Genomic DNA, 15,151 nt, shown 5'->3' on the forward strand with positions numbered 1-15,151 from the left:
GATATTCAACTTAACACAGTCAAAGAAAGGCAAATTAAAACCTCAGTGGGGCCAGCCGATGGCACAGCGGTTAAGTTTGCACGTTCCGCTTCTCAGCAGCCAGAGGTTCACCAGTTCAGATGCCCTGTACGGACATGGCACCGCTTGGCATGCCATGCTGTGGTAGGTGTCCCACATATAAAGTAGAGGAAGATGGGCACGGATGTTAGCTCAGGGCCAGTCTTCCTCAGCAAAAAGAGGAGGATTGGTGGCAGATGTTAGCTCAGGGCTAATCTTCCTCAAAAAAAAAAAAAATCTCAGTGTATACCTTTACTTTTTCTTATGAGATGTCAAAAATCAGCAAATGGGATAATGCAGTGGATAGTAAAGCAGCTTTCACCACAGCATAGTTGGTATAGTTAAGGTCAAATCTCTTCAAGTGGAAAGTAGTCTTCTGGTGACGGTGATCCGGCTCCTTGCTTTCTGGGAGCCGTGCTCCTCCCCCCGGGCCTTACTTGATCCAGGCGCTTGCCCAGAGCCCTCAGTGAATCTGTCCCTCTCCTCTGTGCCCTGAAGCTGAGGCAGCTTTGCTACCCGTTCAAAGCACCCACTTTATCGACAACCATGTGATAGCTGGTGGTCATGCTTCCAGCTCCATGGTGAGCCTGCAGCTCTTCCTCCTGTGTTAGAGCTCACTAGGGGAGCGTTCCCCAGAGATTCATTGATCACCTAAAGTTTCGTGTATAATTATATAATGACAGCTCGTTCTCCTGATGATGGTTCTGCATCCGCATCAGAACGTGAACCTCGCCTGGAAGTGCAGGCAGTATGCCTTCCAGGCCCCTAACGGCAGGCAATCCTAGCTGAGGCAAGAGCTTAAAGGGGAAGGGAGAAGCAGTGGTTAAAAGGTCTGTCATTCCCAAGCAAGCATTCAACCAGAATCTGAAAACAGACTCAGACACAGAGCACCTAGATGACAAAGTCCTCTCTCTCTCGCTGCTTTGGTCTGGGCTTTCCGGTAGGCTGTGCTTAGTCTGGGGACCCAGGGCTCCAGCATGAGCTGTAGAGACACTGAAGCAGGTATAAGGAAGAACAAACTAAATGGCCAAAAGTCTCAGAAAGATGCCCCAGGAGAAGAGGTTGATAGGGTTTTGGAAAGAAAAGACTCAAAATTTTTACCAGTCTTTCCAGGAAAGTAAGAGGAAACGTGAGTTGATGACAGGGCAGTGGAAAAGGGGCTCACACTGCAGCAGAAGGGGCTTCAGCGGGACTCGAGGCAGCATCGGATGGGCCAGTATTCGCAACAACACCCCATGGCAAGCATTTGTTTAGCAGCTGTGTGCAAGGCCTTCCCCATCTTTTCTGCACCCCTCAGGGGAAGATAACACACATAGGGTGGGGCACTGACAAAGTCTTCCGTGGCTCTTTCTATGGCAAATCAAAGTGGTTAAGAGCTCTGGGGCCAGACTGCCTGGGTTGGAATCTACACTGTGTGCCTGTGGACCATTACAGCAATTCTCTGCCTCAATTTCCTCACCTGTAAAATGAGAATAGAAATAACACCTACTTTGTAGGATTGTTGTGATGAATAAACAAGTTGGTTCATATATAGCACTTAAAACAGCGCTGGCATATAGGAGGGGTCAATATATGGTACTTATTATTATTTATATTAGTTTTTTTCTGTTTATAGAAATGATCATGTTCAGGGTGGAGAGTTTGAGAATGACTAAAAGATAATAGGAATAACAGGAAAATCATCCTTAATTCCTTCAGCCATCTCTGAGAATTTATTACCAAAGGATAAACACCATTTTTAAAGATATTTTTTCATTCCCAGAGGTGATCAACACCAGTAATTCAGACGGGGCTACGCATGTCTCAGGGTCCCCTCCTATCTCACGGGCCCCCCAAAGTTCTGTCCTACTCATTGTATTGTTGAAGTGATGACTAAGTCACCCTGGAGCCTGGGCCAGAAGTCCCACTCATCCTCCTCTAAGTGGTTTTAAATTTTTCTTTCTTTTTTAAATTTAAATTTTATACACTCTATTTTGCATGTGTTTTAATAGTATATATGACCTCACATCCTTTTTGGAAGTACACAGTGTCTATGTGATAAATGTGGTCATTAAATTCAACAAGAGCCTGGTTGTCTAGAGAAGCGGGATGCTCCTTCTAAGAAGTTCTCTGTGGCTGGGAAGACTCATGCTGCTTCTTTCTCAGTGGGCTCTGCTTGTATGGTTTTTCCCAGATCTTGACCTAAAGTCTGCCCTCTGCTACTTACATGCAAACCCCAATGGTGGACCTAGGGGCATGTGGGATCTTATGTAGACTTCACAAAGATGGAATTATGGATTCCAGAATTCTCCAATCACTGGAGTGCAAATTCCTAGGAGAGAAATGGTGGCTTGGGTTTTCCCAGTCAAACACATGGGTAGTGAAGGAATTCACGTTTCAAGGGTACCATCCTCCCAAGGAGACAAGAGACTCAAACCAAAGAGACAAGCAGAAACCAATTTGTGCAGAGTAAGAGCATTGAATTTGCTGAAGATATGGGAACCCTAAAGGTGGACACTCAGAACCCAGACCTGTGAGTCAGATGGTGAAGATCCTGCGCACAAGGCTGGGAATCTGACGCTCTGCAGCTCCGATGAGAAAGAAACATAGGGCAAGGAAACAAAAACGGTTTTCCAAACCATTACTAGTAAAAGGACATATCAGCTCACTGAAAATTAACTGGGACACAGGTGATGACTAGAGTGAGCTGAGTAATAAATCTCTTCAAGTAACATGCAACGGAGCAGTGTCAGCTTAGCTTTAGCTGGCAGAAGGCATGCTTCCTGGATGTGGGGACTCTGAAGTAGGAATGAGCATAAACTAGTTTGCCTTCCATGTTAATGAAAGTGGAAAAGATGAAGGGATAGAGAAGCACATGGACGACAAGGTTCAAGCCTTCTAGGAAAGAGGACAAAAAGGTGCAGTGAAGTCAAAGTAAAGCAACTGATAAAGTGAAGAGAAAAGAAAACAATGGATTGCACCCTTCAAAGATTCATGAGACAATTTAGCAACTGTAAGTCTACGGGACATTCATCATGAGAAGGTCACCTGAAGAGTGACGATGATGAGAATAGTACTAAACAGAGCTACCACTCATAGAGTGCTGGTGGCTGTGTCCATACAACGATGTAGGCATTTTTATATCTTTCAATATATTAACATCTTTAATATCCACAACAGCTCTATGAGGTGGTAGGTACTATTACCATCATACTCATACTGGGAAAAAACGAAAACCAAAATTGAGGTGCAGAGAGGATAAATGCTTGTCTGAGACCAACCGCCTGCCAACAGCAGAGGTAGGATTCGAACCCAAGCCCCTCACAACTGAGCTAACCTGCTTCATGGAATGAGCAGGTTGAGAAGGCAGCACGTAAACATTAGGTGCAGTACGATCAAAAGAACCTGACATGAATCCTGATGACAATGTTTAAAGAACAAAAAGCTATAAACCTCTACCAGGTCACTGACCTGACACGACGTTGAGCCACTGGCACCTGGGGAAAGAGTGTAGATGAGGAAGGAGCCTTTTATCAACCAGCAAAGCTATTTTGTCTGAAGTTGGGTTTAAAAAGACTTAGCACAGATGAAGAAGAAAACAGGTTAAATTTCTAAAACAGATATGACTTTTGCATTTTATAGGTAAGGAAGAAAATCAGAGATTGATGCTAGCTGAGACGTCCAAGGAGCAGAGGATGTGAAGACAGCAAAAGGAGCTGCGATGCTGGCCACACTTCCGGAAGGTACGAGAACCCAGCCAGGGGATTTCAAATGGTTCCCCTCAACACCCCTTTGGAAAGCTGGACAGAGTGATGGACGGAAACAATGCTGACTCAAGAATGAAACTTAAGAAAGAGCCCCGGACAAATCAGGGCGGGTGCGGGCAGAGGAACGTGGCTTTGGCACGGAGACACCATAGAGAAAGCAAGGCATAAGGATCCAGGCAGGAACACCTGGGAAGTTACGATTTAATTAAGGACAGTCGGCCTGGATTCACACAAAGGCAGCCGTGTCTAACAAATCTGATTTATTGAGGAAGTAACAAGAAGACTGACGGGGTTAAGTCGAGGGCATAAGGAAAGCTTTTGATACAGTACCGAAGGCTGAATCTGTGTGGGAAAGCAGCATGTGTGCTGTTGCAGTGTGGCCAGTGAATGAGGAAAGGCTGGGACTGCAACCACCAGGAGGAAAGTAGACCTGCAAAGCTCTGGGCTGCTCTCTGAAAAGAGCTGTGCCCATGATGTCCTAACAGGTGAATTCTGGCCCTGACTTTGCAGCAGACGGAGCTGCCTGGCCAGACTCCCCTGAGATTGGCAGGTCCCATCAATTGAGGAGAAGTCTGGATTAATGTGCTCCAGAAGGGACCAGAGCCCAGCAGGGGATGGTTTTAGCAGACTGCGCAAAGCAGGCAGGGTGGCTGGCCTGTCTGCAACTCGTGCGACCAGCGGGAGAGTTATAAAACTGCAAACTCGGTAAAAGGGCCCATTGTCTCCACGTCTCTCTGGTGGCCAGGTGGGCCTCTTGGCCGGCTCCTGGGGCAGCCTCCCAGTACAGAAGTGGGTACAATGGAGCTCCTTCCTCACCAGGCTTGAAAACAAATCACTTACCACGTCATCTCGGTCTTCCCACTCCACCTCAGAGAGGTCAACGCTGCTATAGTTGGGTTTCCTTCGCTTTTTTCCTTCTTCGTACTAGCAGGGGGAAGAGAAACAGAAAGAAAAGATTTCCATGAGAACATCAGCCAGGGCAACTTTTCTCCTTTCAAGTCCTGTTTCGAGGAGGAGGGCTGTGGGTGGAGGGGTATCAGTGAGAAGCCCAGCAGGTGGCAGTCCCAGGGGTTTTAAAGGCAGGAAAGCAGAGGCCAGATGCCTATAAACATTTGCTCTGAGCTGGGGCAATACACAAGTCAACTTTTGCTTGATATGAATTTACCTAGCGGACTCCCTGCCTCTCAACATGCCAGATGCAAAGCAAAGTTTTCCCCTCCTTGGATGGTATGTGTGTGAGATAGGGGAGGCCCTTCTCCACTCCAAAGCTTTTAAAACCCCCTTCATGACACAGGAAAGGGCGTCTTACATACGTTTACCAAAAATCTAGTCATATTGCAGACACACAGAACCTTTTACTTGCTGTCGCACTGGCCACAGCGGTACTGAGCTATGCATGGCCACTTTACCCAGAGTAGATGTGGGTATTGGGAATCACTGCCAGATTTAATGGCCATTAGGGCATTTCTCTGGGAAAGCTGATGAGTGCATTAATAAGTGGGGAAGTGGTTTTTGTTTCTTCCCCCTAAATCACTGGTGTTAGTCACCCTGCAAGCCTACCATTTTATCCACCAGACGTTCCTGTGTCTCAGGCCCCTTACTCTTGGTTGTAGGGGTGTTTATAATGTAGGAAAGTCTGCCCTCTACTGCAGGCTAAGGATAAGCAACCCCCTCACAAGTTCAGAAGATATGGCTAATGGTATATTGGAAAAAATATCTGTGTATGTAGAGTTGTTTTATTTTTTACTTTGGTCTCTAAATTGGTCATCTTTTGATTTAATTGGTAAGATTCTAAGTAAGATGCAGCGTCACTCTAAGTGTTTTAAGACCCCAAAACCACAGGTTACCATTTTGGACACTGCTTGGCTACTTTGGAGACAGGTGCTAGAGGAACACCAGGCATAAAGGAGAAAATCAGTGTTGATATACTGAACCAAGCAAGTCTGAACTGGCCCCCAGTGGAATCCACGGGAGAGAGCCCAGCCAGCAGGTCCTGTGGGGCCAAACAGGGCCAGGTGGTTTTCCTCCCCGTCAGCTGCATTTCAGGAATCTTGAGGCATTTCTGGAGAGCGCCCACCCCCACCACCCAGGAAGGCCGCCTCTCCTCCAAGGGACAGTGGACTCTGACCACCCTGGTCAACCGTGTTTCCACTCCCTCCTCTCAGGTTTCCAATTAACAGACATTCACGGTCAGTTTTACGACATCAGATCCACTCCAGATGAAGAGGAAGGGAAGTGGTTCCCTCAGAAGCCGCTGTAAACGATAGCAGATTCGCAGTTGGATACTGTTATGGAAAGTTCCGTGTGTACAGGGAAGCTCTGGCCCTCACAAGAGCCAGGCTGGGGGTGCTGAGCCGGAGGAACAGGAACGAGGTCAGCAGGGTTGTCACCCTCAACTCTCACTGTGAGGAGGGCGTGATGGGGGAGAGGGCATACAATGCTAAGACTCAAGACTGTCCCCCTGAGGAGCTGGAGTCAGACGTTCTTGGACTTCGGTTCCCTACGCTAATAGCCCCCAAGTCCCATTTTAGTAAGAACCATCACTGAGAGCCACTAGGCCCCCAGAAGTTCAAGCAGCCCAGCTTCTGACCATTAAAGGCAGAACTTTCACAACTTCCTGGGTAGCCTAGGTCTAACGTGTCTTTTTGGGGAAAGTTCTTCCTTTGGTCACTTCAGAATGCTCCTTTATTCACATATTCAACATACATTTATTGAACATCTAGTAAGGACAAGGTACTAAGGATATAAATAAAGTCAATTCAACAGCACTTCATTCTTTCCCAAGGGCTTGCTTGCAGTTTATCACCGTCAATTCTGCCTCTCTTAGGTCAATTTATTGCCCATCCCGCATATGGGAAAATAGGTTCTAACAAGTTAAATAAGACCGTAGAGCCAGTATGGGGGAGGTCACCCCACCTACCACGAGCCCCAGACCAAACTTTCATGTAAGCCTCGTGTTATTTCAACCACTGCTAATGAAATTTAAAAAGACCCCCAAGGTCCAGAGCCCCAAATGTTGCTTCATCCTCAGAAAATGTGTCCACTTGTCCTTGTTAGAAGAGGAGAGCACAGTGGTCCTGCCACTTACTGGGCATGTGACTCTGAGCAAGGTACCCAGCTGCTCCAAGCTTCCTTTTTTTCATTTTCAAAATGGAAAAAACAACAGTACCTCCATAGCAGAAGTAGGTTGAGAGGATTAAATAGATAATATATATAAAATGGCAAACACATTCCCAGCCATGGAATAAACCTTTAATATGTAGCTAGCATGATTCCTGAGAGCCGTGACCTTCTTGGCAAAGACACAGGCTCACTGTATACAGTTGGCTACTATCCCATTTCCATGAAATGAAGGAGATCCATTCAATAATTTTGGCTGGTCACCATTCTGCAAACCATAGGTAGGCAGGAGATGTTTGTTAAAGATGATGGTGTCAGACAGTCATATTCATATGCCTCCTCCTGATGTGTATCTTACACACCAAAAGTTGTATACTAAATACCAAGGTGGGACTTACGACTCTTCTGGCAGAAAAATGTACGCTTATGCTAAAGAGCCCAAGTCCTTCTAGACAGTATCTGGCAAAAGTGGAATCTACAGCGAACCCTTGACTTCTAACCATTCCTAGATGCCTTTCTTCATTTTTTTTTTATAACCACTCAAGAAGTTCCATACATTGCACTAATAGTATTCAAAAAACTTGGAGAGATTAGAGAGAGAGAGGAAGAAAGACTTCCCAGCATACTGGTCCATACGCCACCATATTCCAGCAAGTCTCTGTAATTTAATTTCATTGAAAGAAACAGATGGGGCTGGGGATAGTCCCCATGGAAATCCATTTTAGGAATGCCTGCCCACAAGGTCTGCTTAACCAGGTATGTGAAATAGGTCTGAAACACTTTCCATTTGGGTCTTTATTAATGAGTGAGCTCCTTTAGGACATAAACAGTGATGTCGCAGAGTGATTGTTTTGAGTGAGAAAAGGAAAAGTCGGTGGGCTGTAATGTAGTAGAGCAGGTCGGGAGCCATGAGTAAATTCCAGCGTAATAACCCTAAATCCACCTTTATCTTTTTTCCCATTAAGAAAGCATATTAGAAGCCTGGAGAATAGACCTCCATTGGAAGACACCAGTGCTGTGAACTGCCGCCATCCATCCCCCATATTTTGCAGAGTAATCACCTTGGTTTTCCTATAGGAACCCCTTGGATCCCACCTGGAGTAAATATAGTTCTAGTGAAGGCAAGACCATCCTGGTTCAGAGGTAGGCAAGTGATCTGAGCGTGTGAGGGAGAGCCACATCTCTCGAGGACACAGACACTGGTTCAGGGCTGGGGACATAACTCATGCCAACCCAAATGAGACTCAATTTGTGACGTTTTCCTGGATCTATCCAGAAAAAGGAGCTCTCCATCTATTAGTATCACTAAGGTGGTAGGATGTGCACTTGAGCTCCTCACAGCCATGTCTGTCATTACTTGGAGAAAGCCCTCCTTTGAATGAAGCCAGTACAGAGAAAGCAAAGACACGAAGAGAGCCTTGAAAACATCATGTGCATGCCTGGATCAAGCTGTGCCTGAAAACCTTTATACCCTACCAACACATTCTCTCCCTATTACCCCCTTACCCTTTTTTCAGATATTTTTAAAAGCCGGCTTGGGTTTCAAGCATAAGTAGTCAGAGTTCCGACTTGGATAAATTGAGTGTCTTTATTTTTTTTTTCTTTTTAAATGAACCACTTTTAAAATACATTTTAAGTGGAGTGTTCACAAACTTTGATACTTTAATGATTATTTAGGAACATGTGATTTGCAGAATACCTCACTGCTAATCAGGACAGACACTATATTTGAGAGTGGCTGCTCCCCTGTACCTGCTTTCCCCCTGAGAAGACATATGTGTGGCCACAGCATAAGACAGTGACGGAAAAAGAACCAAACTCTCGGATCTCTGACTCCCAGGCCAGATCTCCCCTCTGCCCGGTGGGATTTGGCCTGGGCTGAATCCCAGGTCCACCGGCCCCACTCCTTCTTTGCCTGCGTGAGGATCTCGTTCCTGGGGCTGAGGCATCGGATATGGCATTTGTTAGTGTATCTATAAACTGTAACTTCCTTTGAAAATGTGATTAACGAATTGCAAACGGTTTCCAAAGGTTTATAAACAGATACTTTCAGAGCCACGGGTAGGTTTGTAGTTTTTGGTGCCTGTTTTATGAAAAAAATATGTGGGGGAGAATTTAATAAGGAAAGATATTCTGTGCTATGAAATACTTTGAGGTGGAGTTTCAAATAAAGGCCAGATGTGGTGAACACACAAACCAGCCTGTGGCCTAGGAGGATGGGACAAGGAGGGCACCCATCTGAGGAGCCAGAATCTCCCCGGCGTGTTTAACCGTCTAGGTGTGAGTGCCCTTCTGCATTCCTGCAGACTGACTTCAGAAGCACAGTGCGATGAGCTAAGGTGATGGCCCCATTCGTGTTGGTTTGAAAAAAACAAAAAAAGCCTTTGCTTTTTCTGTGTTCATTTGGGAAGGGCCAGAGGAAATCAACTACACACATCCATGCAGCCTCAGTGAAACAAATATCGTGTATGCTAATAATTGATAAACTGTACGTGCTGCTCCATGCTGCCAACAGGAAGGAAGGAGACGGGGGAGAAGGACCAGAGTTGAAGAGGAAGAAACCTTGCCCAAAGCTAATGCCATCTGGAGAAGGGGTGTGGCCAAGTGCTGGGAGCCAGCCATTGTCTGTGCAGATGTTTCTCTGCCGAGGCAGCCACGGTCCTCAGCTGGTGAACACCTTTGCCACCTCCTCTGAGGCCCTGAGTCTCCTCTTGTCTCAGACGCTGCAGTTGCCGTTTCAGGAGAAGGAAAGAAGGCATATCTTCTCTCCTCCATGTGCAAGAGGGTAGGGCCTAATGGCCACCAGGCACTTCATTGCTTCACTCCTTCATCCATTCCTTCCCTTATTTGTTCATTTGTTCACCCACATATCCAAAAATACTGTTGGACTCTGCATATTTATCAGGCCCTGAGCCAGGCCCAGGTGAGCCCTGGGAAAGCATGGAGAAGCTGTCTGAGGAAGATAATCTCACATCCTCAAGTTGCAGATCACGATTAACCACCAGTCAATCAGGCCAGTTAGGAGAGCAATGAAAAGCCAAGACCTGAGTCAGACTCGGGTGCTAACCGGGCCTCCACCTACAGGCTGTGTGCTCCTGGGCTAGTGCGCATTTCTCAGAGCCCATGTTCTTCAGCTGTAGGATGCAGGTAACAGCATTCAGCTCACAGGGCGGTGGTGAGAAGCAGATGGGTACAAATACGGTTGAGCACAGAGGGTGTCCTGACAAACAGGTCTTGAGAACATGCCCACTTGGCTGGCACTAATAAGCGCTGATGTCATTGCTGACTTACGAGATATGGCAGCCCCCCCCTCACTGAGCTCATCCCTAGAGAGCACATTCATAGGATAAAATGGTTCTTATACCATGATTATTTATTAAGATTTGTATTCCTCTAAAGAGGCAGTTCAACCTGGCGTGGTGGCCCATGCTTCTCAAGCTCAAAGGGAAAGGGTCTCAAGCAAGGATATCGTCCCAAGGCCAGGTGGCCGAAGGGCCTGTGACAGAGTGTTGGTCTCTTCCCCCAGAATTTGCAAATCAGAGTCTCTGACTGTCACAGCACGTCCAGCGTCAGAGGAGGTGGCCCTTGGGCAAGGGAATCCCAGTGGTCTGTACTAGCCACTGCTCTCCGGGCTACAATCTAAATGATTTAAACAGTTGCTGTTTTCTAAGTTTTTTCCCCCTCCCTGATTATCCATGTAACAACTGCTCATTGTAGAAAATTTGGAGAATAATGAAAAGTGTGAGAAATGAAAAAAACATTGCCCTCACCACCATAATATAGGGATCACCACCCGACATTCTGCTCTTTCCAGAAGGGTAAGTACTTTGAAGCAGTTACTGTTTTCAGTTTTCTAAATTCATTGTTTCTCCAACAAGGAATTTATAAAATGTAGCAACCAATCTGTTCTTCTTTTCCAAGTGACTGCCTTTAGCAAAAAAAAAAAAAAAAAAAAAAGCAAGGATTTTTCTGCAGGCCAGCTCCCCTCTCACCTCCTATCATTCCTCGTGAAGAGGGAATGTTGCTTGTGCCAAGCACTGTGCTAAACACTGTGCATATCTCCTTTAACTTTCACAACTCCAAAGGAGGGATAATCGCTTCCCAGATGGGAAAATGCTGAGCACAGAGATGTAGGTCACTTGCTGACATGGCTAACAGGCAGTGGAATCCAGATTCAAACCCAGCTCTGCTGGGTTTCTGAGCCTCTGATCTTCACCACCCTCTGCACTGCCTCTCTTGAGGCGGTCTCCTCACTAACTCAGGTCCTCAACTCAGACAGCAGCTGCCGATGGAACCGCACCTAGCAGGCATATTAATGGTTGCAGAACCACACCGGAAGTCAACTCACCCACCATTAACAGCCAACTCATTCAGACTGCCCTAAAACTGGCCTTGATGGCCAGGGATGCGAGAATCTCAGTTTTAGATTAAGAACAATGACAGTACACTGAGCAAGAGCCGTGAGCTGAGTATCATGCCGCATGCCCAATATATATTACTGTATTTATGCAATGCCCAGTAACCAATATCTGACTCGGGGCCTCAGAAAAGCCTTATAGTACCTGATGCTATCATTATAGCTGGGCTTTCCATCAAAATTTTGCTGGCCCCTTCAGTTGAGTGACCCCACAACAGCCCAGACTTTTCTAGATAAGATACATGACTAGATGACATAGACATTATGCCAAGAGAGAAATTCCGATGAGCCTCTATTCGGAGATGAAATCCTCATGTTCAGGGGAAGATGAGAAGCCCAGATGCCCTGGAGGGAAACAGGACAGTGAGGGTGTGTCCAAAAGCAGCCTGAAGGTGGGAGAGAGGCAACAGGGCATGTCAAGACAACAAGCCTTTTCCTTTTTCTAAAAGGTACCGTGCTCTTATTAATTAATGTTTTTAAGTCTCTCAAAGATGAAAAGTTCTCTGTGCTCTCTTGGTGTGATTACAAAATCCTTTTGATCACTGTAAAACTAAATAGCTTTGGTATTTTTTAAAAAAACAACAATTAACAAGCTGCTTTGAAAACCCAAATGACCTTTATCTTCATCAGTGTCCTCTGAATCTCCATGAGTCACATACGTTGTGTGGGGAGGAGGTGGCCTGGCCCCACCAGGGATTTTGTAGGTCAAATTCGGCTTCCTACATGTGGCTGGATTTGAATTCCCGTTCTCAAAAAGCTAGTCTGTCTTGTAATAGCAAACTCGTTATAAAAATGAAAATTTTGCTGAATGGTAGGAGGAAGTTTTTGTGCCAGCAAAGGGACAGGAACAAGGGACTGTAATAGCAGGGAGGAAAGTGGTGTCCCCAGGCCAGCTGACTCAGGTGATGCTGAGAGAAGACTCTCTCTTAGCAGAGAAGAAAGAAGAAAGTACACAGATGCTACATACAGAACACAGATGCATGCGGGCACCTGAGAGGCAGCTGCTCTGATAGGTTAGAACACTTGGAGACAAAAATCCTCTCTGAAGTTTCCTGGGCAAAAGTCAGATGCAAAACAGCCTCTAGAATGAATTTCAAAGTTTCAAATAGTTGCCAAGAGTTCTTGAGCACAGACATGTGCCATTTTGCAAAGTCCGCTTCATGCAAAGACTTCAGATACCACTGAGTTGTTAGCAGACAATGTCTAGGGTAAACAGAGGACATCTATAATTTGAGGGTGGTACATCTGTGACATCAGACAAGCAACAGGTTTTGAATTTACAGAAACTTACTTGGCATCATTCCTTTGAAAAATTAACTATGTGCAACCGGTCAGACGGTTCTGCACATGGGGTACAATTAGGTACCACAAATTGATACCAGTTTTGAAACTGCAGAGATAATGAACTTCCTTCTTCACTCAAGTGAAGTCAGAAATTAGTATCAATCAACACTGTAACAAAACATGTTAGCCTTCGAATGATGCTGCAGCTAATCGTTCACTGGGGGTGAGTTCTCTGTGGTGCTGGTTTTTCTCCTGCAGTCGGTAACATTCCCAATGCCTCTCCCCAGCTCAGTCACTGGGGAAAGGACTCTAGTCTCACTGTCTCAGCTTGGAGGGATGGTGGTCAGAACAGAGAGACCTCTCAACTTCAAGGTTTTTGTGCTAAATGACAGGAAGGACAGGAAGCTGGCAATGAATTTGCAAGTGAAATAAACAGAGGGATGCAGAGGGAAAGGAATCACTCCTTCCAAGCCAGCTGCCATACCCTCGACTCTGGTATATGCTTGTAATAGTATCACCCTGTGTCACACTGCTGAGCCTTCGTCAGGTGTGCAGGTATGAGCATGTGTGTGTGTGTGCAATTTTATTTAGGGGGCTGCTTGGCATGATAGCCTTATTTTGTTTCACTTTTTCTGCTAAAATTTTTTTTTTTAGATTTTATTTTTTTCCTTTTTCTCCCCAAAGCCCCCTGGTACATAGTTGTATATTCTTAGTTGTGGGTCCTTCTAGTTGTGGCATGTGGGACGCCGCCTCAGCATGGCCTCATGAGTGGTGCCATGTCCGTGCCCAGGATTCGAACCGACGAAACACTGGGCCACCTGCAACGGAGCGCGCGAACTTAACCACTCGGCCACGGGGCCAGCCCCTCTGCTAAAATTTTTAGCGATAATTGTGGAGGAGGAGAAGACGTGAAGGATCCATCTTTGTGGCCACATCTTCCACGAAAGCTTCCCTGATCCTTCCAGCTTGAGTCCCTCTCCCTTCGGGGTGGCCCTTTTCTGCCTCTCCCTGAGGACACAGGGCTTTGCAGCATAAACATGCATGTGGTCATCTGCTCAACCCCTCTTCTCTCTGCCCTAGCCATCTCTTGACCACCAAACTGAACAGGTTCTCATTCACCATTGGTCCATCCAGACCTCTGAACTGGTGACCCGGCAAAGGCAATATGTTTATTTTTTATTTTTTTTGCTTGTGATTCTCAATTATATTGATATATCTTTTTTAAAAAATGTTTCTGGATGCATGCCGGTCTGCACAAGCCCAAGAGACTTCTGATGTCACTTATGACTCACAGGAAAACCAAAGTTCCCCTGCAAGGCTGACTGAGTCCTCTGGGTCTTATATTGGTCTGTGATCATGAAGATGTGGGCAGAGGCTGGAACAGTCTAGTATAATCAGGGAAAGAGTCCAGTGGGAAGGCAATCAGGACTCATCAAACCACCACATGCATTGCTTCTACCTTCCAAGTGTCTCTTGAAATGAATCACCTCTCTCCATCCCTCTTGCCACCGACTTAGTGTCAGCCACCATGATACCTCTCCCCTTGATGAGCGAGAGCATCTCCCAAGCATCTCCCCTGGACTCTACCCCACCAACCCATCCTCCAGGGTCCAGCCAGGGAGATTCTTCTGCAACCTAAATCAGGTCACGTCACTGCTCGGCCTGGAATCCTTGTGGCTTCTCATGCCCTGGAGTATAACAATGTTTCAGAATGCCACGAGTCCCCATCACTGTGCCATTGCTGGCTCTTCTGGCCTCTCTCTCACCACTTCCTGCCTCTTGCCATATTCCCCAGCTAGTCTGAGCTGGCTGCTAAAAATGTCATGATTAGGGGCCATCCTGGTGGCGCAGTGGTTAAGTGTGCACATTCCGCTTCGGTGGCCCAGGGTTCGCCGGTTTGGATCCCGGGTGTGGATATGGCACTGCTTGTCAAGCCATGTTGTGGTAGGCATCCCACATATAAAGCAGAGGAAGATGGGCACGGATGTTAGCTCACGGCCAGTCTTCCTCAGCAAAAAGAGGAGGATTGGTGGCAGATGTTAGCTCAGGGCTAATCTTCCTCAAAAAAAAAAAAGTCATGATCATTTTTGCCTTCAGGCCTCTGCACATGCCACTCCATCTGCACCCTTCACCTCAACCCAGAGTCAAGTGGCCTCTCAGGACTTGGAGGAGACATCAGCTCCTCTGGGGAGTCTGTGCTGGCCTGTCCTGCATCAGCTCAGGTCCTTCCTGTATTCTCCTCTGCCTCCTGTGGCAGCTCCATCTCCACACCCATCACACTGTACAGCAAACTAGTTTCTTACTTGCCCATCTCCCCCACCAGGGCCCAAGCATCTTTGGGAAAGAGGCTATTTCTTTCCCAAATAGAACCTGCAGTGCCTAGGAGAGTACTTGGCAAAGAGTAGGTTCTCCGTGAATATGTGACGGACGAGTGAACAGAGTGGATGGACAAATTCAGACATGTAGTCACTCCATAAACATGAGTAGAACACTTACTACGCACCTGGCCCATTCTAGGCATTTTGTG

At 46.4% G+C, this 15,151-nt stretch overlaps 1 protein-coding gene across 4 annotated transcripts in view; it reads right to left on the minus strand.

The window, feature by feature from the left end:
* Nucleotides 1-15,151, minus strand: part of CACNA2D3 (calcium voltage-gated channel auxiliary subunit alpha2delta 3) — an 832,052-nt gene that overhangs the window by 167,337 nt on the left and 649,564 nt on the right. For all 4 annotated transcript variants that reach the window (XR_011526928.1, XM_070574989.1, XM_070574988.1 and 1 more), the window contains one exon: nt 4,644-4,727. Coding sequence is in view for 3 of the 4 variants with exons in the window: in XM_070574989.1 (XP_070431090.1) it covers nt 4,644-4,727 (84 nt within the window). In the remaining variant the exon portion in view is untranslated. The remainder of the gene's footprint in view (nt 1-4,643; nt 4,728-15,151) is intronic.

Source organism: Equus przewalskii, chromosome 15 (genome assembly GCF_037783145.1).
Source record: "Equus przewalskii isolate Varuska chromosome 15, EquPr2, whole genome shotgun sequence".
NCBI classification, from domain to species: domain Eukaryota; kingdom Metazoa; phylum Chordata; class Mammalia; order Perissodactyla; family Equidae; genus Equus; species Equus przewalskii.